The 25,807-nt window shown below is 40.6% G+C and overlaps 3 protein-coding genes across 4 annotated transcripts in view; 2 read left to right on the top strand and 1 right to left on the bottom strand.

The window, feature by feature from the left end:
* The first annotated feature begins 271 nt into the window (after positions 1 to 271).
* Positions 272 to 11,815, top strand: brd2a (bromodomain containing 2a). 2 transcript variants are annotated; one of them, XM_015014063.2, is made up of 12 exons: positions 272 to 2,163; positions 4,372 to 4,675; positions 4,814 to 4,951; positions 5,723 to 5,873; positions 5,960 to 6,153; positions 6,831 to 7,343; positions 7,419 to 7,547; positions 8,480 to 8,674; positions 9,083 to 9,342; positions 9,423 to 9,742; positions 10,021 to 10,149; positions 10,278 to 11,815. In XM_015014063.2, exons 1-12 carry the CDS (start codon positions 2,132 to 2,134, stop codon positions 10,403 to 10,405), a joined length of 2,493 nt encoding a protein of 830 aa, XP_014869549.2. In that variant the 5' UTR covers positions 272 to 2,131; the 3' UTR covers positions 10,406 to 11,815. The 2 variants fall into 2 exon arrangements, with proteins under 2 accessions (XP_014869549.2, XP_014869548.2); XM_015014062.2 differs by having other exon boundaries at positions 4,342 to 4,675.
* A 1,155-nt stretch (positions 11,816 to 12,970) lies between these two features.
* Positions 12,971 to 16,639, top strand: hsd17b8 (hydroxysteroid (17-beta) dehydrogenase 8). The gene is made up of 9 exons (XM_015014057.2): positions 12,971 to 13,119; positions 14,065 to 14,267; positions 14,922 to 15,038; positions 15,304 to 15,399; positions 15,521 to 15,606; positions 15,676 to 15,760; positions 16,094 to 16,136; positions 16,298 to 16,372; positions 16,462 to 16,639. Exons 1-9 carry the CDS (start codon positions 13,074 to 13,076, stop codon positions 16,479 to 16,481), a joined length of 771 nt encoding a protein of 256 aa, XP_014869543.2. The 5' UTR covers positions 12,971 to 13,073; the 3' UTR covers positions 16,482 to 16,639.
* A 1,039-nt stretch (positions 16,640 to 17,678) lies between these two features.
* col11a2 (collagen, type XI, alpha 2) overlaps positions 17,679 to 25,807 on the bottom strand; it is a 42,899-nt gene continuing 34,770 nt past the window's right edge. Inside the window, exons 48-65 of the mRNA XM_015014065.2 lie at positions 25,714 to 25,767; positions 25,586 to 25,639; positions 24,781 to 24,888; positions 24,633 to 24,686; positions 24,425 to 24,478; positions 24,277 to 24,330; positions 24,046 to 24,099; positions 23,395 to 23,502; positions 23,245 to 23,298; positions 22,645 to 22,806; positions 22,503 to 22,556; positions 22,369 to 22,404; positions 22,232 to 22,285; positions 21,848 to 22,133; positions 21,531 to 21,640; positions 21,176 to 21,244; positions 20,848 to 21,084; positions 17,679 to 19,903 (exon numbers count right to left, since the gene is read on the bottom strand). Coding sequence (XP_014869551.2) covers positions 19,757 to 19,903; positions 20,848 to 21,084; positions 21,176 to 21,244; positions 21,531 to 21,640; positions 21,848 to 22,133; positions 22,232 to 22,285; positions 22,369 to 22,404; positions 22,503 to 22,556; positions 22,645 to 22,806; positions 23,245 to 23,298; positions 23,395 to 23,502; positions 24,046 to 24,099; positions 24,277 to 24,330; positions 24,425 to 24,478; positions 24,633 to 24,686; positions 24,781 to 24,888; positions 25,586 to 25,639; positions 25,714 to 25,767 — 1,749 coding nt within the window. The 3' untranslated portion in view covers positions 17,679 to 19,756. The remainder of the gene's footprint in view (positions 19,904 to 20,847; positions 21,085 to 21,175; positions 21,245 to 21,530; positions 21,641 to 21,847; positions 22,134 to 22,231; positions 22,286 to 22,368; positions 22,405 to 22,502; positions 22,557 to 22,644; positions 22,807 to 23,244; positions 23,299 to 23,394; positions 23,503 to 24,045; positions 24,100 to 24,276; positions 24,331 to 24,424; positions 24,479 to 24,632; positions 24,687 to 24,780; positions 24,889 to 25,585; positions 25,640 to 25,713; positions 25,768 to 25,807) is intronic.

Below are 25,807 nucleotides of genomic sequence, written 5' to 3'. Positions count from 1 at the left end.
CAGACTCAGCTGCCCTGAAGGTGAATCCTAACTAAATTTAATTCATTTTTCCCTTGCAGTGTTCCTCTTCTGGGCAAACGCATGCGCAGAAGAGGAGTGGTTCATGTTGCAAAATTGACTATGTTTGACAGCAGTATTTCTCTGGGATTGTTTTTTCTGACATTTTTACACGATCTAAAAATAAATTTGAAAATTGGAAGGATGGAATATTATATTTGGAGAGAACGAAACCTAAAAATACGGAAATCACAAATAATTGTCCGTGTCACATGATCAAACCTGACTAATCAGAGCGAGCCAAGTCCAACGGAAAAGTACGTTCATTGTTTGGATGTTTTGCCAATTTTACCTTTTATATCTGATAAAGATACGATCAAAACGCCGCGGGAAATGGATGTAGCCTTGAAGCTCTGGGAGAACAGACGGAGTGTGGATACGTTTTATCGTGGTTTTGATGAAACGCCACGTGTTCAGGTTTGATGAAGTGTGCAGATCCGAATCGTTTCATCACATGACTCCCCTCCCCCACCCAGCCCGGGGAACGGGGGAAGAAGGCGGACATGTTTGAGGGGAAATGTGCTGGTTAAAAAGTATCCAAGTGGAAGACAAAGAAGATTATTGGAAGAAAGGTTTCGCTCTTTTTTGGGGATTTATCAGTCCACATCTGTTTTTGCTTTTATCCGGAGACTTTAAATAGACTTTTTGAATTTTTTTTCGTATATATAACTGTCACTTCAGGGAGTACTTAGTTTTATTTGTAACCCTGACAAAGTAACAATACTAATTGTCTATTACTGCATGAACTGTAAGGAATCTTTCTGTCGGTTATTTGAGTGACATTGTAGGGACTCTGTAACCTTGGTATGGGGGATGGGCCCGAATGGTTAGGTAACGTCCTGTGTGCCTTGAATTAGTTTTATTTTAATGAATCTAGGAAGATAAATATTTATTTTTTCAGTGGTAACAACCTGGTTTTGTTAAGAGTTCAAAGTTATTTTCCCGTCCTGCTTTTTCCAGTCTTAGTATGGTTGGGCACAGTAAACCTGTATATAGATTTTAGGTTTTTTATTACTACGACACATTACCACATATTTAATGGATGCAATGTATTAGTTTCGATTGATTGTTGTTTTTGGTTTGGGCTGGACTCAATTTGAAAAATTGCTGTGTCATTCTGTGGGTTGTTGCTGCTATGACCTTGTCAGGGTAGTATTTTATTTCAATTTGATAATTTGAGTTGTTTTACCCGAGGGATATATGATAACTGTCTGAATCTGAACTGAAGAGCTAATTTGTCTTTAGTACTTCACTACTTCTAATGTATGTAAGCCACATGGAGGCCTTGTTTGATGGCATTTTTCAGTAAGCTCGTCTGATGCGTTTGCTTTTACTGAAGACAAACTATTATCGTGTTTATAACACTGTGGAGATGTTTTATGTATTCTTTTTCATAGTAAAGCGTCTATCTAGTTGGGATCATTATAACATACTTTGTGTTTCACTGCTCAAAGATGGCGCCCGCCTACATGTTCTAGAACAAACTGATGATTTCACGAGGGAGAGGCTCTCTTCGGGCGGTACTCGTGACTGCTTCGGTGAACCAATAGGAGTGTTGGTCTTCAGACTACAAGCCCGCGTTACGGCCCTTTTAACCAATCACCGTCGTCGTTGTGAACACGTTGACGTAATACAATATGTTAAAGAACAGGGAGGCCCTGTTGCTCTCGTTTTCCGTGAAAGATTGCGTTCGTGAGCCAGTCACAGACGACGCATCAGCAGGACAGGGCGGACTGGACCAATGGTGCTGGGTAATATCCTTGAAGGACAGGGGAAACATGCGAATAGGTTGGTCCTAAACGTTGCTTGCGGATCGCCGACAACCTGTGGGTGTGGTAATTTTAACAGACATCGTGAGTAGCGAATAAGGAGTCGGTGGGCGGAGAAACACAGAGGCGGTTTATCCAATGAGGTGAATGGTTGGTCTATAAAAGCCCGGGTGTAGTCCATCTCGTCGCCATTTCAACGAAGCGGTTCGGAAGGATTTCGTCGTGGCGGGCAGCAAAGAAAACTGACGAGCCGAGACGGATCCTGCTTTTGAGTGTTTCCCAAAACAGAATCCGGATCCATCCTGATGGATATGGCTGTTAACCCGCCCCTTGACAGGTATCTATCGGTAGAACTGGCTCTCGTCTTACCATGAAAAGGATTATTTTAACAGATTTTCCCCCCTTTTTTAAATATATCTGTACTGGCTCCCCGTGTGTATTGTTAAACGCTCAGGGGTGAGAGATGGACACTGGACAAAGCACCGGAATGAGTTAATTGACACTTTGAAACAATTATTTATAAATATAAAATATATACTGGAAAATATACAACTTCGCCGGCGCCATCTTCGGGTCTTTGCGGCCGTTGGCTGCTCTCTCCCGCATCTCAGCAGTTGGTGTTAGCATAGCTAGTAGCATTAGCAGGTTCACGGACTAAACTCGTGTTTTATTTATACGTGCTCGGCCAAATACGGTTATAATGGAAGAGCGAAATGTGTAACCGAATGTAGGTTGTTCGATAGGAAGACCGCTGCGGAGTACGTGTTTTTTTTTTTTTTTTTGTTAGACGTATTATATAAATATCGGCTGGTTATTCCGTGGTGAAACAGTTTCACTGCATATGCCATAACTGAAGCGCTGCTACATCCAAACAATCTGTAGGGCTTCGCCGGCTTGTTGTGGTAGCCATGTGGTCAGATTGTTGTGATGGACAGTGCTGGGTTGTGGGGTTCGACCTAAAAGATGCCAGATATGTAACTTATTCAAACTATTATTAAAACAAATAATTTAGATTGTTCATAGGAATAATTAAAATAAGTCCTGGGTCTGTGTCCTGGGGTGGTTTGTGTTTCTGTCCGTTGCCAGGTTACAGAGCTCGGTGTCACTCAGATCACTAAGTGGCGCCATATTTAGTTTACTTAAACTGTCTTTTTTCTGTAATGGTTTCATTTTTGTTTTAGTTCAGTTTTAAATGGCAAATTTTTAAATACATTTTTTCAGTAATTTTTTTCAGTAATGTTGCTCTTGTGTAAATGATTCATTCCTTTGCTTTTTTTAAATAAAGTACACTAACTGTCAAATGAGTTTCCAGACGTTTATTTGAGATTTCTATATTGCCTCAAATGGGTAACGGTATGTTTTTGATGGCCCTTTTCTAAAGGTTATCTCTGAAATTAACGAGCTGAAATTAAATGCCCTAATGTATCTTATGCCCTGGTTTTGCTTGGGGTGTAAACAAACTCCTTGTGAAGAAAAGATTGATTATTGTGACTTCTATAAGATGGTATCAAGACATGTATGAGTCAGGTCAAATGTTTTCCAGAAGATGACCCCCAATTTGATGGAGTGTTGACTGCACAAGAAGCCACGTGCATTCAGAAGTAAAATGCAAAACGGTGTGATGCCAGTTACATTCATCAGAAAAGACAGGATGACATCTGAAAATATGGTTCATGCAAAACGATCAAGGCTGAGATTAAAACAAAGTTCTTGACTTTGCTAATCTTTTCTTGGCTCTTTGTTTTGACAGTCATCTCTTAAGAGAAACCGGCTTTTATTTTCAATTTAAATCTGCTAAATATATCAAATACCGCAAGTGATATCAAATTTCCTTGCATTTTCTGAGGATTATTACCATACATTACTAAGTCATTCACTCTAAACAACAAATTAGGGCTTTGTTAATCTTTAGAAGAAAAAAAAGTTATCAGAAACCAAAACCAGGTTGACGTTGCACTTTTTTTTTTAATAAGTATCTGCTCTGGAAATAAAACATTACTAAACGGGACGATAAAAGAAATTCATGAAAGATTGGAAGTCTATTGTTGGCATGTATTGCTGTGAAATCTTATTGTGGAACACCAACTGCTGCAGCATGCTAATAACCCCGCCCACCCTGTTCTGAGGTTTTGTTTTTTTCCCCACACAGAAGTGAGTGGGTGGGTGGAGTTAGTCAGTGTTATTGACAGGGAAGTGGGTGCAGACTAGGAAGTGGTGTTCTCATGGTGCCGGTTGGCTGATTTAACGCTTGTATGCTCTGTCAGAATGATGGATGTCTTCATGACATGGAGACTTGCTGTTCTGTAAAATTGTTGGCGCTATGGAGTGGTTGAAGGGGAGTAACGAGAACTTACACAATAGCATGCAGTATAAGCTATAAGGGAAAATACTTTAATGTTGATCAATTAAAAAATTTTGTTTGATGTCTAAACATTGCAGAATTTGACTAAAGGTTGGTTTTAAGTTTCTATTTTTACTTCTCGTTTCTATTTTTTCTTAATTTCATCCTCCATAGAGTTCACCGGCTCTTGCTTCCTCTTTACAGCACTCATTCTGGGGTTGACCCTGGTTTTACTGGAGTGACAATGGATCAGAGCACTGGTACAGCTGGAAAACGCATCCGGAAGCCCTCACAGCTCTACGAAGGCTTTGAGAGTCCTGGGATGCCCCCCATCAGTCAGCTGACCCCTTTGGGACCGCCCCAGCCCACAGTGAAAGACCCCAGCAGGCAGGGCAGGATGACCAACCAACTCCAGTTCCTTCAGAAAGTCGTCCTCAAGTCCCTGTGGAGGCATCACTTTGCCTGGCCGTTTCATGAACCAGTGGATGCAGTCAAGCTCGGCCTGCCTGTAAGTGCAACCGGGACCCTTATTTACAGTCAGTGTAGTTTAAGTAATTTCTCCAAGAGTAGTTTCACTGGTGTAGAAATATTTATTTATAGCTTGAAAGGTGACCATTTTGATTAAAAGCATGTTTTTCATTCCCAGGATTATCATAAGATCATAAAGAATCCGATGGACATGGGCAGCATCAAGAAGAGATTAGAGAACAATTACTACCGCAGTGCCAGCGAGTGCATGCAGGACTTCAACACCATGTTTACAAACTGCTACATTTACAACAAGGTAAGAACGTCTGATGGGATGACTCGCATTTCAAAAATGGATCTGTAAGAATGTGTAGCAGAAGTCTGCACAGATTAAAAATGATTACTTGATTTTAATATTGTGAGCCAATTTTTCAAAACCTGACACCACACACGATGATTGAAAAGTCTTGGGTATAATAGGTCTGGTCGTACAGTTTGTGGTGTTGAGCCACATGAACCGATTTTTACTCTCCAACATTTAGATGTCAGGTAGAAAATCTTGTGAAATTTCTTGAGATTAAATGTGAGTTCAGATTAAACAGATATGACTGACAAGGAAGAAGCACTGTTGATATTTTGTGGTGAAGGTTTAACAGAAAAGAAACAATAGAGTCTTTTTGTCTTCTGTGTATTTTGGATTTCCCTCCATGTTTCTGTCACCTTGCTTTCTGATTGGCTACATGTCACATTCAACAGGTTGTTTGTTTGTTCACATGGTAACAAGATCTGAATTTCTAAATTATACATACTAGCACAGATTCATTAACCTTGGACTAAAATGAGTCGAGACCTTTTCATCACTGTCTGGAGTGAACTCTTATAGTGCAAACATACAATTAATATTATGCATCATAGGAAGCATAGTAAACCAAATATAAAATGAGACAAATGCAAAGAAATGCTCACTATATGCCCATTTTCTCTATTATGAATATGTTTCAAACAGTGTCAACTGGCATTGTGTAGTTTTTATGGATCATTGAAGTATTTTTAATTGAGTTAAGTTTTGTTTCCATCTTTTTTCCAGCCAACAGATGACATTGTGCTGATGGCCCAGTCTCTGGAGAAAGCCTTCCTGCAGAAAGTGGCCCAGATGCCCCAAGAGGAGATAGAACTGGCCCCTCCACCTCCACGCAGCAAATCTGCAAAATCATCCAAAAAAGCCAGAAACAATCCAGGTGAGGATGGAAACTGCAGTTAAAACATTCAGGCTTCATGAATCTGAGGGTCTGGATGAAGTTTAATAACTTCCTGTATCTTCCAGTTCCAGGTGGAGTGACGACAGCCCATCAAGTTCCAGCCGTCTCCCAGTCTGCGTATTCTCCTCCCACTCCAGAAACGCCTGACTCCATCCTGTCCACCCCCCCACAGACTATTTTATCCAAGAGCATTACCTTCCCCTCTGAGCACAGCATCCCCTCCATCACCAGCATGCCCCCCACACAGCCCACTGCAAAGGTAATGCTAGCTGCATCTTTAGCTCCATTTCTATAAGAAATGTGCACAAATCTTGGTCTATATTCTGCTAATGTCTAAATAACACAATTTTGTAATTGCAGTGTTTCCATTAAGTAAAAAATTAAATTAAAATTGCACATAAGCTTGTTGACACGATAAGTCATTAAAAATCATGGCAGGAGATATTAACGTTTTATTCAGGTGTTAGTGATGGGTCCCTTATACTTGGGAGCGGCTACGTTTGTGCCATTTTGCAGAAATTGTAGTTGCTGATTTAGCAGAAGAGCTACGGATTCAACACATCTTGTTATGAACTGTGCGAAGCTGTGAGAGCTCTGGAGGAACCAGCTGCACACTGTCCAAAAAAGACAAACCACTGTCTTCCTACCACTTCCTGTCATATTTTTCGTCCTTTTGCCTGCAGTGACCTCCAGCTGTTGATCATGTGACTCTTGTAATGTAAAAAAAAGTGTTTTGATGAGGTTGAGAATATCATTCCCGTGCAAAAACATTTGTTTTTTTCGAAGTTGGAGTGTTTCCATTAAGCAAATTTCTTTACTTATTTACAATTTGCACATTTTTTGCGGTTCATGGAAACACAGCTACTGTGTGTTTACATCACAAAGCTCGGGGGCGGAGCTCTGACCCAAACTGTCGCCATCTTCTCTCCGCTATAGAAAAAAGGTGTGAAGAGGAAAGCGGACACGACCACTCCGACCACGATGGCTATGCCCATCATGAGCACCATGGGCGTCAGCGGGATCGGCCTGGGGATGGGCGGCGGCCTGGACTCGCCGCTGACCCTCACCTCTCTGGGCATGGAGCACAGCGGCGGTCTGGGCATGACCCCAGGCCTGGGTCTGGGCCAGGGCATGGTGATGAGCATGGAGATGGCTCATGGGGGAATGATGATGGGGAACAAAGGCACAGCGGCGAGCAGGAGAGGCGTGAGCGGCCGGCCCATCAAGCCTCCCAAGAAGGACTTACCGGACTCCATCCTGCCGACGCCGGTGCGCCGCAGCAAGCTGACGCCGCAGCTGCGCTACTGCAGCAACGTCCTGAAGGAGCTGCTGTCCAAGAAGCACGCCGCGTACGCCTGGCCGTTCTACAAGCCCGTCGACGCCATGTCGCTGGGTCTCCATGACTACCACGACATCATCAAGCAGCCCATGGACCTGAGCACCATCAAGGTACGGCGGTTCCCCCTACAGCCGACTGTGTTTCTATCAGACAGGAAGTGGAGCTGAACCTGTTTGTTTCTGCAGAGGAAGATGGACAGCAGGGAGTACAGAGACGCCCAGCAGTTCTCCGCCGACGTCCGACTCATGTTCTCCAACTGCTACAAGTACAACCCTCCAGACCACGACGTGGTCGCCATGGCCAGAAAACTCCAGGTGACATCACTCAGTTTGCTTTAGATACGAGTAAAACAAAGTTCAAGATATAAGAGCAGTAAAAACAGTGACACGTTGAAAACAAAAGAAATTATGTCTTGAAGATCTGATAAAAATCATATGAGATAAAATAATAAAAACTATTGCAGTCTTAAATGAGGTAAAGGAATTACTAAACAGAAAGGCCTAATATGTTTCATGTAAATCACTGATTATTCCATATCTGACATATTGTGATTGACATCGGCTGTAAAACGCATAGATTAGATTTTTCTTCTACAGAAGAGAGCAGTTAGTCATTAGCAGAAGTTGATACAGAGATAAAAAATATCAATATTTATACAGTTACGCTTATTGAAACTTAATGAATTTATTAGTACAATATTTTACAATTTATGTACAAAGTGCATTTTTTTGTTACCAAATTATATACAAAACACATTTGTAAAATGAGACGGCAAATAAACAAATAGTTTCAGAACAGCTACGATATAAGCTGTTCTGAAACAGCCCATCATGAGCACCATGGGCGTCGGTGGGATCTTTTCTGCATTTAAAATCCAAAAATCATTATGATGAAATAATAAGGCATTGAATAAGCAGATTTTTTTTTCTTTTAATGTGTATTTGAAATGCATCTCATAGTTTTATGAGTTGAATAACTAGTTTTCTCTTTATGCTAAGAGGAGGCAGATAGGATGAGTTTATACTTCTTTCTGCTCCTATTCATACATTTTTTTAGTTGTTGCATAAACTTCATATTTAATGAGTAAATGAAATAAAAAAAATGAAATAAAACATCTGCTTTTGGCTGCAGGTAGATTTGTTTTGAAAAGGCATAACTTCCCTCTAACATAGCTAAGCTGGCAGCTAAAAAATTAGGTTTTTTCTTATTAAAACATTGACTAATCGGTTTTTATTCCGTCTTCCAGGACGTGTTTGAGTTCTGCTTCGCTAAGATGCCCGACGAGCCTCCAGCACCTCCCACATCCTCGTCTTCCTCCACTTCCTGCTCGTCTTCCTCATCCGAGAGCGATTTCAGCAGCGACAGCGAGGAGAGCGACAGCAGCCTGAGCTCCGACTCTGAGGAGGAGCGGGCCAACCGGCTGGCCGAGCTGCAGGAGCAGGTTGGTTCTGGTCCAGAAGGTTCTGCATATACAACCATAACAAAACCTATGAAGGAGACGGATGTGTTGTTGCCATACTAATGTTAAAATAAATTTGGTTAATTACAGATTTGATGCATTAGCTCCTTCCATCTACTTTACATTAATGTAATTTAGAGCGCGATACTAGCAGCATTTATTCCATTACTTTTAGTTCTGGCTGGAGATCGCTGCTTTTCTTGCTCTGATAAAACGGCAAGGCTGAGACCTTGACTCTGCTTCTGGGATGTTTTTAAATGTTCATATCTTATGTTTAATGTGAATAAAGTTGTTTTTGGATGTCATGACGTCTTAAATTTGAGTAAAACCCTTTCACTGAGTAATTAAAATCTGTTCCTGGCCCTGACGTTAAATTATTTTGTTTTCCAGCTGAAGGCTGTACACGAGCAGCTCACCGCTCTCTCTCAGGGTCCCATCGTCAAACCCAAGAAGAAGAAGGAAAAGAAGGACAAGAAAAAGAAGAAGAAAGTAGAGAAACATCGGAGGATGGATGAGGAGATCGTCTCTGTGAAACCGCCCAAAACCCCCAAGATGTCCAAGTCTTCAAAGACGACAAAGAGCAACAAAGGCATCAGCTGTCCTGTCATACCAGTGAAGAAGACTCAGAGCAAGAAAACCAACAAGAGCAAGTGAGTACTGCCCCCTGGTGGACAGTTTAAACTGAATGCTGTATTGTTACAAACCTCCGTCTGTCCTTCTGCTCCATCAGATCCAAAAAGACCAACATGATGTTCAGCGTGTCCCAGCCAATGCACGACCCTCTGGTCAGCCATTTTGACTCTGATGAGGAGGAGGACACGGTTCCCATGTCGTACGACGAGAAGCGCCAGCTGAGCCTGGACATCAACAAGCTGCCGGGCGAGAAGCTGGGCCGTGTCGTTTACATCATCCAGTCCAGAGAGCCGTCGCTGAGGGACACCAACCCCGAGGAGATCGAGATCGACTTCGAGACGCTGAAGCCGTCGACGCTCAGGGAGCTGGAGCGATACGTCATGACGTGTCTGAGGAAGAAACCTCGCAAGCCGTACGGTGAGCGGAAACACGGACAGTCTGACACCGACATTTTGATCTAGCTGTGAATTCTAAGCACTTGAATTTCTCACAACACATTTAAAGATAAAAGTTTTTGCATTTTAAATACAAAATATATATATTTTTACAGTTAAGTCTTAGTTACGGTTCTGAATGTTTGTTCAGCAAAAGGCCTGTTTCAGAATTGGTGTACTCCAGCAGCAAACGATTAATTGATTACTAAATTGATTTCGGTTTCAGCCGTAATGTTTCTAATATTTCTCGTCTTTGTGCAGCGAGTAAAAAGAACAGCGCCGGAAAGACGCGGGAGGAGCTGGCGATGGAGAAGCAGATGGAGCTGGAGAGACGACTGATGGACGTCAGCGGTCAGCTCAACTCCGGGAAGAAACCGTCTAAGACCAAAAGTAAGTTGAACTTCGTTTATCGTTTTGTCTCTGGAAATAAGATTTCTGAAAATTCTGACTCCATGTCGCCCGCTCTTACTTGAAACAGACCATTTCATCTGTTAAACTTTGATATGTTTTTCCTCCAGATGATAAACCTGCGTCAGACGTTCACGCTCAGCCGTCTCGCCTCAGCGCCAGCAGCTCCTCCTCGGACTCCTCTTCTTCCTCCTCCTCTTCGTCATCCTCTGACACAAGCGAATCGGATTCCGGTTGAATCCGAGTCGCTCAGACTGTTTCCAAACCAAAAGGGTCTGGTGACGGCGCCCTGGTGTCCTCCTCCCCTCCAAGCGGGCTGATGGAGGACGGGTCAAGGCCGGCCCACCGGGTCCGGACAGAGATGGGCTCTCCCTGCGCTCGGCTCCGTCCGGCAGCCCTGAACATTTCCCGGCAGATGAATGTGAGCGGAGGAGAGCGACTGGAGCGACCTGCTGGCTCCGGGCGGAGCGACAGGAAGCTCCATCTCCTGCTGATGAAGATTGATGCATACGTTGGAGGGATTAGGGTGCTACAGCCAGAATATCTGCATTTTCTGGATTTTTTTTCCCTTCTTACCATGCTCCATGTCTTTATGCTGTATAGAGAACATGTACAGATGTATAAATATCTATTTTCTTTTATAAAGAAGCCTTTTATGGAGCTTATTTATTCCCTCATTCTGGGAAAAGATTAAACTGGCGTGAACAGAGCTGTGTGTTTAGATTTTTTTTTTTGAGTGATAAGAGGGGAGTTAGGTTTTTGTATGAATGTATGATGTGTGTGTTTGCATGTGTGTGTGTGAGAGATCTGGCACCACAAGTGCATCCTGGTGAAGTTCCTCATAGTTTAGAAGCAGACGCTGCGCTCGCTCTGCACGCAGAAGCACCTTGGTTCAGTAGAAAACAGCCTGCATGCAGGAGCTGACGGCCTCGCTGCGTCTCCAGCCGGTCGCTGTACAGAAACTAAACGTGTCATAGTTTCAATATTTCTGTTCCCATGTCGACTGTTTGTTTTCTCCATGTATTACAAGTTCTCTGTAAACATGTTGCTTTTTCATTCTTTGTGACCAATCTGCTAATAAATTGTGAGGACGTGTCTTGTCGACTCACCTGTGCCCAAATAACTTCTGGATCCTTCTCATTTCTTCACCTCAGTTACAGATTTAATCTGATCTCTTACAGGTTTGTTGTCAGTAGAATCTAAAATCTGTTGTCTTGCAGCTGAATCTTGTTTACTTTGTGTGATAAAATCAGTTACTGGAATCAGGAAGTATTAATGTAAAGATGCATTGTTTATGTTGACAGTTCCACAAAGCATTTTATTATGCATTGCATCTTGGTTTTCTGTTTGGTTTCAGATTGAAATAGTGTCTAAGTTATTTAGAATAAATATGGATATTATTGAAAGGGTTTAGTCTACTGAAATATGCACATTCAGAGTAATAAAGGTGTACATATTTTACAGAATCAAAACCTTGGAGTGTGGTTTGCCTTTATGGTCTGATTTTTTTATTTGCTACTGTTTGGCTCCAGTTGTGACATTTAAAACTCTACATGTCAGTCTTGCTCTGAAGTTTGTCAGAAATCTTAATGCCTCTGCTTGTTCTGAACATTTGTACATAAATAAATGCATCATTTCACTGTTTGGATCATTATGTCTTATTTAACTACTTCAGGTTAAAATATTTCATTTTGTCTTGATTTGAAAATTCGCTACACCTGTATTTTTAATGAATACATAAACATGAATTTTATAAACTGAAAAGAACTCTTACGCAATTAGTTTGACGCCATCTAGTGGATAAAATACGAAATGTAATCAATTTTGGTTGGTCGTTATACTTAAAACTTCAATGTGTCCTGATTCACATTATTCGGTAGATTTTTGGATGTTTTTAGTCCTAAGAGCAAAGATTAACACAGACAGAAAATATTTTATTTTGAACAAACAAAAGGTAAATACAGAAAAAAAAATCAAATTATGCCAATTGACATGCAATTTTACATAATTTGCTCGAAAACGAGCAAGTAGAAGACATTAGATCTTATGATTTCCTGCCCCTCTCTTACATATTTCCCAATAAGAGTTTAAACAGTTTTTAAGATGCTTTATATTTGTACTTTGTTTAAGTTCGTCATTTAGAATCCATTCCATAAATCTACACAAACTGATACACAGAAAGTCTTTTTACTTCTTCTGATACATAGTTTTTTTTATTTGAGATTTAATATGTAATAGTTTGAAACTTGTCTAATATTAAAATAGGACGTTTTGTTGGATTTTTAAAATATTGTACAGTTGAAATGTGAAATTTTCCAGAAAAAATAAAAGTTCACCGCTCCCTTGTGGTCACATAGAGGAATTGCAACATATATGTTTTCAACATATATTTTAGCTGTGTCCGAATTCAGGGTCTGCATCCTTCGAAGGACTGGTCTACGTAGGACGGGTCCTTCGAAGGCCGGGAATAAACTAATAATTGTAGAATTTCATGGATTGGAATCCGGGGTTTTGGTCTTACTTCCTGTTTGCTGCTTCAAAATAAAACACGGGGGTGACGTCGTTCAACGGTATTTCCTTTATTTAAAAACTAGCAAGCAAAGATTTCGCATTAGATTTGTGTTTACACTCTATGCTGCGTCTTATCAGACGAAGAGGGTTTAAGAAACTATACGATTTTTGAAAAATTTGATTTAAATAAATCACTGGACATTGATTATCTGTGAAATATATTTTTATAACTGCAAGTGAAAACCTGATAGTTTACTTAGCCTCTGAAAGCTTACTGTGGCCTTATATAAATAAAGATGACAAAAATAGAAATAGGATAAAAGTCACAACCTCGGACGGGTATTTTTCGCCCACTGACGGACAAACGGAAAACTACAATAACACAGAAAACCGTCATGGCGGCGCCCATGAGGCTCATATCAAGGTTGACTCTGGTCACTGGTTAGTCTACATTTGGTCTACATTTGGTCTACATTTAGTAACTCCGCTGCTACATTAAATACCCAGTCATATTCCGGGTTGTTTTATGTAATTTCTTAAATAAAATGTTGTGTATATTTTAATATTTTAGCATCTACTAAAGCCAAACATGAACTCCGAACTCGGTGAAAGTTTGGAGCACTAAAAACATTTTGTAACGATTAAAAAACTTATTAGATGCCGTCTGTGAGTTCAGTTTAAATTCAATGTTATTTTACTGTACAAAATTTCCATCGCAGTCAGGAATGTTTACCTCTAGAGATTTGAGCTATAAATAAAAAACTCATCTACTCTTAAGTTGAAGTTGGAGATTTAAGCAATGATCGCTCGTTTTTTGCTCGAGTACGAATAACTCAATTGGTGACGTAATCAGCTCTGAATAAATTAAGCATCATTTTCTGTCCTTTTGTTTTAACTTTTCTTTTTCCAGTTTGCAGAAAATGCAAAGTCAAAGTAAAAAAATAACTTCCTTTAAAAAAGTTGTTGAATGTGGATTTATACAGCGGAATATGATATGAATTGTTAAAGAGAGACGGAAAATGACTTAAATTGAACTTTTAGCCCAGTTTAATGTGTATATGAAAAAGAAAATATTAATTGAATATCTAAAAAATGAGTGGATTAAAAAACATGAAAGAATCTGATACTCCAATCAGAAATAAAAATAAAAACATCACTAGGTTATGTGAATACAACTGATGCACATTAAACAGCAGTAATCTCATTTTCTGTTTGGGTAGGAATCAAAGAAGGGGATTGTGCAGTTTGACCCTAAAAGTAGAAATGATGTGACACTCTGGGAGCAGAGTAACTAAATCAGCTCCTCTCTGAGGTCCCTCGTCTCTCTCAGGTTTACATCCGTCTGTTCTGCTCAGATTCCTCTCTGACCTTCCCCTCTGTTCCCAGGTGGAGGCAGCGGGATCGGCCGCGCCGTGTCTCAGCGCCTGGCCTCTGAAGGCGCCTCAGTGGTGGTCGCTGACATCAGCGAGGATTCAGCCAATGAGACGGTGGGACGCCTGCAGAGTGACCTCAAAGGTCAGAGTCACATGGCAGCTGCAGTGGACGTGTCGTCAAAGGAGAGCGTGAAGAAGCTGCTGACGAGAATCCAGGTGTGAGAATCAGATGGAGCTCTTCTCTATGGAGCAAGATTAGTGGCAAAGTTGGAGGTTCTCTATATTATCAAGATAGTTTCTTCTGTTTTTAATTTTTTATTACAAATTTCAGTGTATAAACAAATTCCCATGCTAGACTTGAGGAAAAAAGAAAGTAATTTTCAGATATTTATTTAATTTAAGAAAAACGCTAAACAAACCAACCTGGTCCTGGATGCAAAGGTAATTGCTCCCTTACTAAATTATTAAATAACTGTGAATAATCACATTCTGATTTTGAATTCAGTTCCTCAAGTCACACAGGCCTGATTTCTGTCATATGTTTAAAATCAAGAAATCCCTCATATAGAGCCCATCTGACATCATGAAGTAAGTTTATAGAATATTAACACATCATGACTCCATCTGAAGGAAATCAAGTAGAAATTAATACAAAACTCAATGAAATCTATCATATTGGAAATATTTTAATGGAGAAAACATGGAACAGATTTGTAGGACAGGTATAAATCTAAATAGTCGGGGTTAATTAAGTCAGATCTCTCAAAGAAAACCTGGTTATGGTGATGCTGCTTCATGATGCTGGTCGTTGGTTCCTGCAGGGAGTTTTGTGCATTTTCATCTCTTTTTTCATAAATAATCTTTCTGCAGACTCGGTACTTCCAGCCTCCCTCGGTGTGTGTGAACTCTGCAGGCATCACTCAGGACGACTTCCTGCTCAACATGGAGGAGGAGAAGTTCGACAGAGTCATCCAGGTCAACCTGAAGGTAACACACCTGTCAGACTGCAAACTAAACAACAACAAAGATGGAACACATAAAAACATGTTTGGATGGTTTTAACGATACAATAAAATGAGAATAAAGTAAAATGTCCACAGATGTTTACACATAATGAACAACATATCTGTATCATTTATTTTAATAGTTTAAAAATGTAGAGACTAAACTGCTACAAAAACCTAAATTAGTTTATAGTAGGTTATTGAATATGTATTGAATGATTGATTAAATGTTTTTCTGTCTTTTCCAGGGGTCGTTCTTGGTGACTCAGGCTGTGGCTCAGGCTCTGGTTGCCTGTGGATCTCCTAAAGGATCCATCATTACTCTGGGCAGCATCATAGGAAAAGTCAGACTCCATCTTTTATTTTTAGTCTCATCTCTGTTGTTTTTTAAGCATCTAAATAAAAACATAAAAACTAGACCCAAATCTGAGCTCTGATTTAAAATGTGATTTCCTGATGTTGCAGGTGGGAAACCTGGGCCAGGCGAACTACGCTGCATCTAAAGCCGGAGTTGAAGGTTTGACCAGGACGGCTGCTAAAGAGCTGAGCAGGTCAGAGGATCTGCTGCTGCTGCAGGAACAACCAGAGATAAAAACACTGACATGTTTCATCTCCTCCAGGTTTGGGATTCGTTGTAACTGCGTGTTGCCTGGTTTCATAACCACTCCCATGACGGACGAAGTGCCAGAGAAGGTCCTAGTCAAGGTAAAGAAGCACAGACACTTACAGTCGGTCTGAAACAGAAAACAAGAGTTTCAGCTGATATGACTGAATTATTATCCTATTAATACTTGTTACACTTTATAAGCATCACTTGAATTGCTGCTGACTTCTGATATGATGAATTTTACATCTCTAGCTCCGTTATAAATATATTTACAACAACTTATCTCTCATTGACTCCACTAGACTGTTTCCAGGTTTTATTTACTCATATTTCATTCTTTTTTTCCTGCAGTAAAACTAGTTAAAATTTTAAGTCCACTGTGAGAAACTCCCCTACTTCTATAAAATGATATTTGTTGTTTTGTGTTTCAGATGAAGTCCCTGGTGCCTCTGGGTAGAATGGGTGACCCTGCAGGTCGGTTTAAATGCTTCACATCACTGAACATAATTTTAATCATCGGCAGGATTTATGCATCTGTTTTCTTCCTGCTAGTTTTAACCACTGATATGTTAAAATGTGACGGTTTTGGATGAAGCTTTGAGGCAGAATGTGTTGTGGCTTGTTTTGTCCTCTAGAGGTCGCCGATGTTTGTGCCTTTCTGGCTTCAGATGATTCTCGTTACATCACAGGAACCAGCATCGAGGTCACAGGTAGGAGTGGGTCTCTGCAGGATTTAAAATAAATCAAAATATTTCACTTCGAACAGACGGAAGGTAAAATGTGTGTTTTTGTTTTGTAGGTGGACTTTTCATGGGTTAAAACACAACAACCTGTTAATGAAGCCCGAAGAGAAGCCATTTCCTCCCTAAAACAGTTAATTCATGTAATTTACTCAGTGATTATTTAAATATGATTGTATAGGACAATATTTGTAATTATGAACCTACTTTTTGTATGAATAAACACCTGAATACCGAGTTGAAGCATTTTTTCATTAAATATGTTATTTAAAACCTGAAAACGTGCAAAAGAAATAAGTCAGAATATCAAAGGTTACAAAGCAGTTTTACTTCTTCAGAGTCAGTAAAGTGCTTTAAATTAGCATTTTTCCCCAAAAAGTTAACAAATTTGTCATTTTAGTACGTAAGAAAACATTTCTTTATTACATCAAATAATTTTAGTGGTTTCATTTTGTTTCCCTAATGTGTCACTAAATAATTTAGATAATATAGTTTGATCATTTTAATTTGTTTTAAATCTTTGAACAGCTCCAACAAACTAAACTCAGAAAAGCAGGAGCTTGGGATGACCACTAGATGGCGCTGTTACACCGTGAAGTAAAGTTAGCGTGCAGCTTTAACTCGGTGAAAACAAAGAAGTCAATCATTATTCAAAACAAATCAGTATAAATAAAGTTAGAAATCTCATATTTTAAAACTAAATTATCACTCTATATTGATAAATATTTATCAATAAGTAGGTTTAGGCCCATGGGAAAGGAACCAGTTCAAACTTCAATAGTTCACAACAGAAATTTACTGAAAACAAAGTAAAAAAATATTGCAAAATCTTATTCTTGATCACAATATCTCCAGGCTTTCTAATGGTCTTATGTAACAATTTTCTCACACTTTTGTTGCTTTTTCACTTACTTTGCTCTTGTTCTGGTCTCATCATTCTGCACAGTGGTGCTTAAAGAAGAAAAAAAGTTAATTATGTTTGCTAGTTTTCATAGATTCAGCTGATGAAATTGGACCAAATTCTGTACGTTGGTTTCAGCAGATTTTTTTGTCCAATTAAGTTCTGGATTGGAACAAGAAAATTTATTGAGAAGCCAAAACAATTTAGAAAAATCCTTCTAAATCCCGTTAGCCTAGGTAAAAACTAAAAAAAAAAAAATATCTAGAAGAAAAATATCAAGAAATTATGGATTCCACCTTTGACACCTGGTGGTCATTTGCAGCAATTGCAGCTGCATCTATAACCTTTAGTTGAAAGAAAAACAAAGACTCAAACTTCTCCTTTTAAAAAGATTATATATTAACCAAACCAACTTTTTAAAAAATTACTTACAGACATTATAAAATAAAACTTTTCAGCACCATATTTTTTGTCTTCAACACAACAAAAACAAATATTTCAGGTCGTTCTCAAAGGAGAAGGACAGATTGTTTTGGTTTCAGCTTTCGGCTGTCCCTCCCCGCTTTACTTCTATATTTAAAAAAAAAACATCAACAAAAAATAAACAAACCAAACCAGAACTCCAGTCAGAAATCACTCCATCAAATGTTTATCCACTCCCACCACCGCCTCTCTCCCCCTCCTTGTGGTCTCATGCAGAAATTGATCGTTTTTAGTGTTTTTATATTGCAGGAGCTGCAGGAACCGACTCTATAAACTTTATTGCTAGCAAGGAAACAGGAATGTGACAGAACTGGAGAGTCACCATTTAATCAATATAGTGGAAGCAACATTTAAAGGCACAGTACAGCTGATAAAAACATCATAAAAGGGATATTACAACAAGTCGCAGCCACAGATTCTTTGGTTGTACAACAGACGTTTGTAGAGGGACAGAAGCATCGCAGCTCCAGTTTAACATGCAAATCAATCGCTTCAGTTGAGCCGCTTTAAAATAAATACAACTGAAACACACATCTGTCTGAAATAATCGTTCTTATTTTATTCTCAAAGCACCCTGTTTTAAATAAATACAATAAAATATTGCTATTTCTGTACAAATGTACTGTAATGCACATTTCCCTCCTAAAACGCTTTGTGAAATAGAAAAGAGACTAAAAAAATGGAGATTTGTATAATTAGCACCTGGCCATACAGTTTAATTCAGTAAATCTTTCCTACAAATGAAAAGGGAGCGTTTACGTACAGACAGTTACTGCACATGTATGTGGAGGCCATTTTGGATTGTTTTTCTTTACAAAGGCACCAGAAATATTCATGTTCAGCACAGCTTATAAAAATGGTTTAACTTCACTGATGGAGGCATCAGCTCTTCTTTCATGTCTGCAGCAGTTTGTCCAATGAACAAACATGCTGCGTGTAAAAGCACCTTAAGTTTAATAATCATTTTGAGCAGGGAATCATGTTAGACAATAAAAGGTAAAACCTCAGGGCGTCGATGATGTTTTACATAAAGTTCACTTTATAGAAGCTCAGGGTGAAGATAATAAAGATCAGATAAGATGTGGTGAGGCCCCTGTTTTTATCTGGTGACATCAACTCTTTGGTTCCTCCTGATGTGAAACAGGATGAGGTTACATGCAAGCAACATGATTAACATGAAGAAACTAAACGAGTCAACGCCCAGAAATAACCCAAAGTTTAGATGTGCAACAGTGTTTGTTTCTGGTTCAAATCTGAGTTTTGTTTCCACCGTTTCAGCCTGAATTCAGATTTTAATCATGAGGTAAAACACGGCACTTCAAAATCGTCAAGAACTTTTATTCAAGTTGTTGTGTAACCATAGAGCTGAAAACCAAAGTAAATGAAACATTTTACTGGAAGACAGGTGCTACTCTTCCTTTGTTAAAGTGACTGTTAATCATGTTGCTTTGCACGATAAACCTGGAGATGAAGTTTGCATGTGACTCTGTTTTCAGGAGGAGTGGGGGAGGTAGAGCAGGAGATCTGGGTGGAGAAAGGAGGAGGTGGGATGGGGGAGGAATGAGGTGGGACTGGAGACCAGGGAGCTGCAGGCCTCGTGCCGCCGGCTCCATCTTCCATCTCAGGCCGGAAACCTTCCTGCTGCTCGTAAAAATAACGTTTTATTCCAAGGAATGTTCTCTCCTGGTTTTTTCCTCCTTCTATGCCGTCAGGCTCCCAGTCGTCGTTCTCCTCTTCACAAGTTTTATTTCACTTCTCTTGTGTTTTTAAGTCCGTTAGCCGCTGGGGAAATGTTTCCCGAGGCGCATAAGTGAGAGTGAGTGTGTCTGTGTGGGCTTTATGTATTTAATATCATTTACAAGTTAATTTACAAATTACCGGGCATGTATGTTGATCGCGTGTGCATGTTTAAGTGCGTGTGTGTGTGTGGGAGTGTTGGTGTGTGTTCTGCGTGGTGTGTGTTTGTGTGTTCAGCCCTGGAAACAGACAGGTCCCACTTCAAAGCCAAACTGCTGGTTGCTCTCCCCAAAGTCTGTCACCTGGATGTCCAGCAGAGGGAGATGCTCCAGCTGCGGCGTGTTGATCTCCAGGACTGTCCTGTCGAAGCCTTTACGGTACTGCAGGACGAGACACAGTCCAACTTTAGAGACATTTTATCAGCTTAAGTGAGTTTAACTGTTAATACTGCATGTCTGAGCTGATCCACGTAGAGGAGAATAAAAGAAAATGATTTCTGCAACTAACGATTAATTTAGTAATTTACTATTTTATTCACATAAAAACATTGCCACATTGTGAAAATTTTGCATTTAACCACTTCACCTTATTTTATACAATATTAAGAATACAAATGCAAATAAACAAATACATTTTTTAGATAAGAAAATTAAAATGTTCTCTCCTAAAATGCAATAAAAGAATTCGCTTAGTGAACATTTGATAATTTGGGGCAAAGGATGAATCTGCAGCTAAAAAATATTTCTAACATCAAAATGTGAAAAGCTCAGTGGTTTCTGCTTTACTTTACATCGATCTGATTGGGTGATTAATGTTGGATTAACTGATTAATAATTGGATGCAAAAGGTGGAAAAAGGGAAGTTCTGGGTAGAAACGATTTACAGATGAAGGTTTTTATGTCTTAAATGTAAAAAGTATATTTTTTAAACAGTTTTGGTTAATTGCAGCTCTGACTATGTTGTTCTTTCATCAAATTGCATGTTTTAAAGTTAATATTCTGTACATTCCAGTTAATAACTAATCAATTATTAAATTAATTGAATTATTTCCATAATCAACTCATAAGGATTAATCTAATTAATAATTTCAGCTCTTGTCTGAACACTTCAGATGGAGGTTAGGTTGCTGAATGTTTCTGTAATTTTATAGAAAACAGAGTTTGATACAAGCCACATAGTTAAAGCATGTCACAGATTTGGTCATAGTGACTAAGTGGAGATGGTTCTGGTTGTGAACCCAAACTTGGATCAGTTCCCTCATGATCACCCAGAGCACGTTTCATCATTTTCTCCACATCAGGACCAGAACCAGCTGTGGACTCACAGAGCAGCCGTCGATCAACGCTTTGATGTAAGGGTTGGTCTCGTAGCTCAGCTCCTCGTCGTTGGCGCCTCTGAAGTGCAGCGCCCTCTTGTGGTTGTTCTTGGCACTTCGGTCGGCCCAGGCCACGGAGCGGTGGCAGTGGTATGTTAGGTTCTGACGGGCCTGGACGCTCAGGAGACGCAAGAAGCCCAGCTGGACGACGCCTACGGGCGCGCCGTTGGAGTCCACATAGGAGAACTGAGCGGATGAGGAGTAAAGAAATGTTGAAACTCAGCTCAGTCATGTGGAAAAGTAAAATGAAAAGTTAAAGACTTTACGGGTCACTGACCTTACTGCCAGAGGAAAACTGACTGTACCAAGAGCCTGGAGTCTCTGTGGTCCAGCTGCTCATCTTCACCTGCAGTCAGAAACGAGAGGCGGAGCATTAATTTAGTTAAACAGGTCTGGGCTGAGCTTTTCATGGAGCATGAAAGGCAACCTGGTAAGAGAAATCAACACCAGTTTCTCAAAACCTAAAAATAAAAACAGCAGGGCTATCAGTGTTAAAAAGCTCAAAGGGCTAATATAACATGATGCTGATTAATCGCACTGCCTCATGGAAATTTAAATCAGTTTTCAAAGTTTTTTCCAACTGGAAATATAATCTGACTGCTGAAAAGCTTTCATAATGTTTGCAGACTGACCGAGTCGATGCCTGTCCTGGGCTGCAGACACGTTTCTCCACTAGTGAAATTACAGAGGACCTTGAAGGAATCTCTGGAGCAGCCCTGGTTGGGATCGATCCAGTATTCTCCTGCAGAACGAACAGAAATTAGAGACAAATATGTTCATTTTTCTTTTAGTCAATAATATCATCATGTGTTAAAGTTTACGGATAAAATTGAGTTTATACATTAGTAATTTAACATTCTAAGCATTGTTAAGCAACATGAACGTCAATCGTGACTCAGATCTGCTGGAAAATGAGGCGGCAGGTAAATATTTAGACTTTGTTCTGTACCATCCTTGAGTTCTGGCTGGCTGAGGTGAAGGTCCTGGCAGGTGCGGGCCGGGCTGTCCTGCGTGCCCAGAGGGAAGCGCATTGTCTCGATCTCCTGCCGCAGCGAATTCAGAGAGCCGAAGATCTCCTCCATGCCCTCGCTGCCCATCAGGAACTCTGCGCCGGCCGTGTCCGATGCCGGCATGTCCGGGTCGAACTCCGGCAGCAGCTGACTGGCATCAATGGAGCGTTTGGACTTGGGACTCCTCTGGATGGGCATCGGCTGAATGACGTCGCCTGGTGGGCCCTGGATTAAGATTTACACTTTAGTCCACTAACTGACCAGGAAACAGCTGATTTCCATATTATATTAGTTTATTAAAGAAAACAGGAAGTAGAACTCACAGGAGGCCCAGGAGGTCCCTGTACACCCTTTTCTCCTTTTGGACCAGATCCTCCCTGAAATTGGTTAATATCAGATATATTCTCTATGTATTCACATTTACTTATTTTAAATTATTTTGGAAATATCTTTAACTTACTGTTGCACCCTTCGCTCCTTTGACACCTTGAGGTCCCTGAAAATATCACAAATCTTATTTTTTTATTAAAAGTTACATACAATCTAAATGAGACAAAAAAAGTATTGATGGGTTGTCGCTGTGTTGAAACTCACAGGAAGTCCAGGAGGACCAGCAGGGCCGAGAGGTCCGGTGCCTCCAGCCATACCCTGCCATTAAACAGGAAGTGGCTAAAATTATTAAAGGTTTTTCACTTATTTTCACATGAGCAGCATTATGTGTAGATGATGAACTTACCGGCTCTCCTTTGGGTCCAGAGGATCCCTGCGGCCCAGGCAGACCTCGGTCTCCCTTCTCTCCCTGCTCGCCTGGAGGTCCAATCAGACCAATCAGACCCTGGTGGCCCTTCTCTCCCTTCGCTCCGGGTTCTCCACGCAGACCAGGCAGACCCGGAGGTCCCTGCAGGAGGAAATGACGGAACAGACGATCAAAGAAGGACGACAAAATGAAGGATAAACGGAGAAGACACCAGAGGGAACTTAAGGCTGGACACAACAAAAGAGGATTGCAAGCAGTGTTTCCATTGTGCAAATTGGAATTACAAAAATAAACAGACCAATTAATAAAGAAAATTATAAAAAGCTTTTGTGTTAGAATACAGAGGTTTTTCGGAAGTATTGAAATTTATGTGATTAACAACCGGATGTTACTACTGGCAGAAATGATGAAGGAGTCAACAGGAAGTGGCAGGAGGAAGATTTACATGCGATTTTAATTTAGTTTCTTATTCAATCGAAACACCACAACTGCAAAATTGTGTGGGTTTTTTTTTTAGATTAGTGGGATATTGGCAAAGTTTTCAACACATTTGTAACGTAAACTCAGCTGCTGTCCTACCATCGGTCCAGGCGGTCCTTTCTGTCCAGCAGCTCCTGGAGCTCCTTGCTCTCCCTGAAACACAAACAGATTCAGCGACGGCATCAAATAATCAATAAAATGTTGCGTCGTTGCTGCTTTCCCAGACGTATAGAATAAAACCCAACTGACCACTGATCCTGGCAGACCTCTCAGACCTTCTGTTCCTGGTTTTCCTGGTTGACCCTGAGGACCAACAGGTCCAGTTTTTCCAGGAGGTCCAACGGCACCGGGGTCTCCCTGCGAAGAACCACAATTATCATCATCATTTTGCTGAGTTACTCCATAGATAGAAGGTTATGGTTTCCTTAAAACTGTGACCTAGAGTGGAGATTATTGCACGACTGACTTCAGAGAAATGTGACAATAGAGCAGTTTGTGATATTACAGTGTGAATCGACTCTTGATTTAGAAGAATATTTTAAGTGTTTCTATCAGTAGGTGTCGCATTTTATGATATTTATGCTTAATGTACTAGAGTTGAGATAAAACAAAAAACATGTGATTATCATCATTATCGACTATCTGACAGAAGGCCTTTTATACCCTTCGTTTCTCCGACTTTGTTTGGTTAGAAGTAAAATATAATTTAATGATGAATTTCATCATCTTTCTCTCTGGTGTGATGAGGATCAGAGACGTAATCAAAGTCTGAATTGTCCAAAGTGTCTCCTGTTTATTTTTTCCCAAGTAGAACCAAATATTTATGGATTATCTAGAATTGGAAATGGCCGTAAAGTCAAACAGTGATCCTGTATAAACAGACATCATGATTACACTCACTTTGGTTCCTTTCTCTCCTTGTCGTCCTTCTGCTCCTCTTGTTCCAGCAGGACCCTGACAGGCGAAACACAAAGAAATGAAACTAAATGTTTCGTGTTTCAACGTGAAGAGATCCTTTCATAAACTGTTCATCAAATGCAGAGCAGAGATGAATTTTAGCTGCTTCTCTGCAGACCTGATAGATCAGCTCATCAGCAGCAGTGAACCATAAAACACTGAAGATGTTCTTACCCTCTTTCCTGGCGGGCCAGGAGGTCCATTCTCTCCAGGAGGTCCCGGGGAGCCCTGTGACATAGAGAAGCACAGCGATAACGTTCAAGAGACGAAAAGATTGAAATGTTTCATCCTAAGATCTGAACTGTTTCATATTTTTACTGACCGACTCTCCCTGTTCTCCGTCCTCTCCTCTCTCACCTTTGGCCCCATCTTGACCCTGGAAACAAAGTCAGAATTAAATTTTATGCTTCTTTAGCAAAACATTTAAGCCAGTATAGAGCAGCTGTGCTAATCTGGGTTATCAGCTATGAAAGTAGATCTGAAATAAAAACAAAACAAAAGATGCATGAAGAACCCTAAAAGACACTCACTCTGGGTCCGACCTCACCAGGGGGGCCGGGGTCGCCAGGGAAACCAACAGGACCCTGAAATTGGTTGGAAACACAAACGTAGGTTTAGGATTAAAATGTTTTAATTCATTCACCTGGGTGTGTGTGTGTGTGTGTGTGTGTGTCCTACTGGGTTTCCTTTGGGTCCGTCGTCTCCGGGTCGTCCTCTTCCTCCTGCAGGTCCAGCTGTTCCAGGTTGTCCAGCCTCTCCCTTCTCTCCACGCTCTCCACGAGGTCCCTGTCAACGACAACACGACTCTTTATTTACCTACAGACACGGCTGATCGATCAGAGACCACAGTGACTGCTGATTACCGCACCAAGGGCCTGATCTTAAAGGGGCAGTATGATGTGTTTTCCAATTACAACCAAGTAATTATGTTACTTTTACTTCTTATAAAAATGCTAAATTTGACTTTATAATTTAACATCTTAAATTGGGCTTCTGTCTCTTTAAAAACTCCTGCTCTTTGTGAAACTTCACCTTGTCATCACGACATCACTCCTCTATTAACAATTTAACAATGTTATTACGTTGAAGTAACTCATACAATGAGTTCAGCAGAGGCGCAGCTCCACCAGGTGTTTGCTAATTGCTGCTGGCTAGTCTGAAGGAGCTGAGTGGGAGAGACATGGGGAGGGTGGCTCTGTGAGGCGGAAGCTCTGAAGCTTGGAAACTGCAGCTCAGAGGAGGAGCTGCGTCTTGAAGGCGGGGCTAGGTCCGCCCAGGCGTTTGGCAGAGCTGAATGGCTGCCATGAAGATTAAAGGGTTTCTCAAACTTGCATGAAAGAAATCAAGGCACATGTTCTGCTCATTTGCTGATGCAATCCTGGTTGCACCTGCTTCGTAGATCAGGGTTGCGCGTGCTATCAAGTTTGCACCTGTTTTTAAACATGCAGACTTTTTAAAGATCTAGTTGGAAGCAGGTTCTCACCTTCTTTCCAGGCTCTCCTCCAACGCCAGGCGGTCCAGCTTCACCAGGTTCTCCCTGTGGAGCAAACAGGGAACATTTTAAACTGTTCCTTTATTAAAATTAGAATTTTTTTTCCAAAAACACTGCACCTTCTCTCCGAGAGGTCCAGGGTTACCCAAACCACCAGGAGGACCTTGAGGACCCTGAAACACAAACAAAAATGTATTTGATTACACAGAGGAA

Source organism: Poecilia mexicana, unplaced genomic scaffold (assembly GCF_051168715.1).
Source record: "Poecilia mexicana isolate PSO_F unplaced genomic scaffold, ASM5116871v1 scaffold_11, whole genome shotgun sequence".
In the NCBI taxonomy this organism is placed as follows: Eukaryota; Metazoa; Chordata; class Actinopteri; order Cyprinodontiformes; family Poeciliidae; genus Poecilia; species Poecilia mexicana.
Note: the sequence above shows the minus strand (reverse complement) of the source record. Positions and strands in the feature narration are given on the sequence as shown.

Bases quoted from the DNA above. Each gene is read 5' to 3' on its own strand.
- brd2a (XM_015014062.2), top strand. From the start codon at position 2,132: ATGGATATGGCTGTTAACCCGCCCCTTGACAG. The intron at 6,154-6,830 runs GTAATGCTAGCT...TCTCCGCTATAG, and splicing joins CCACACAGCCCACTGCAAAG to AAAAAAGGTGTGAAGAGGAA. The intron at 9,343-9,422 runs GTGAGTACTGCC...CTGCTCCATCAG, and splicing joins AAGAAAACCAACAAGAGCAA to ATCCAAAAAGACCAACATGA.
- hsd17b8 (XM_015014057.2), top strand. From the start codon at position 13,074: ATGGCGGCGCCCATGAGGCTCATATCAAGGTTGACTCTGGTCACTG. The intron at 14,268-14,921 runs GTGTGAGAATCA...ATCTTTCTGCAG, and splicing joins AGCTGCTGACGAGAATCCAG to ACTCGGTACTTCCAGCCTCC. The intron at 15,761-16,093 runs GTAAAGAAGCAC...TTTGTGTTTCAG, and splicing joins CAGAGAAGGTCCTAGTCAAG to ATGAAGTCCCTGGTGCCTCT.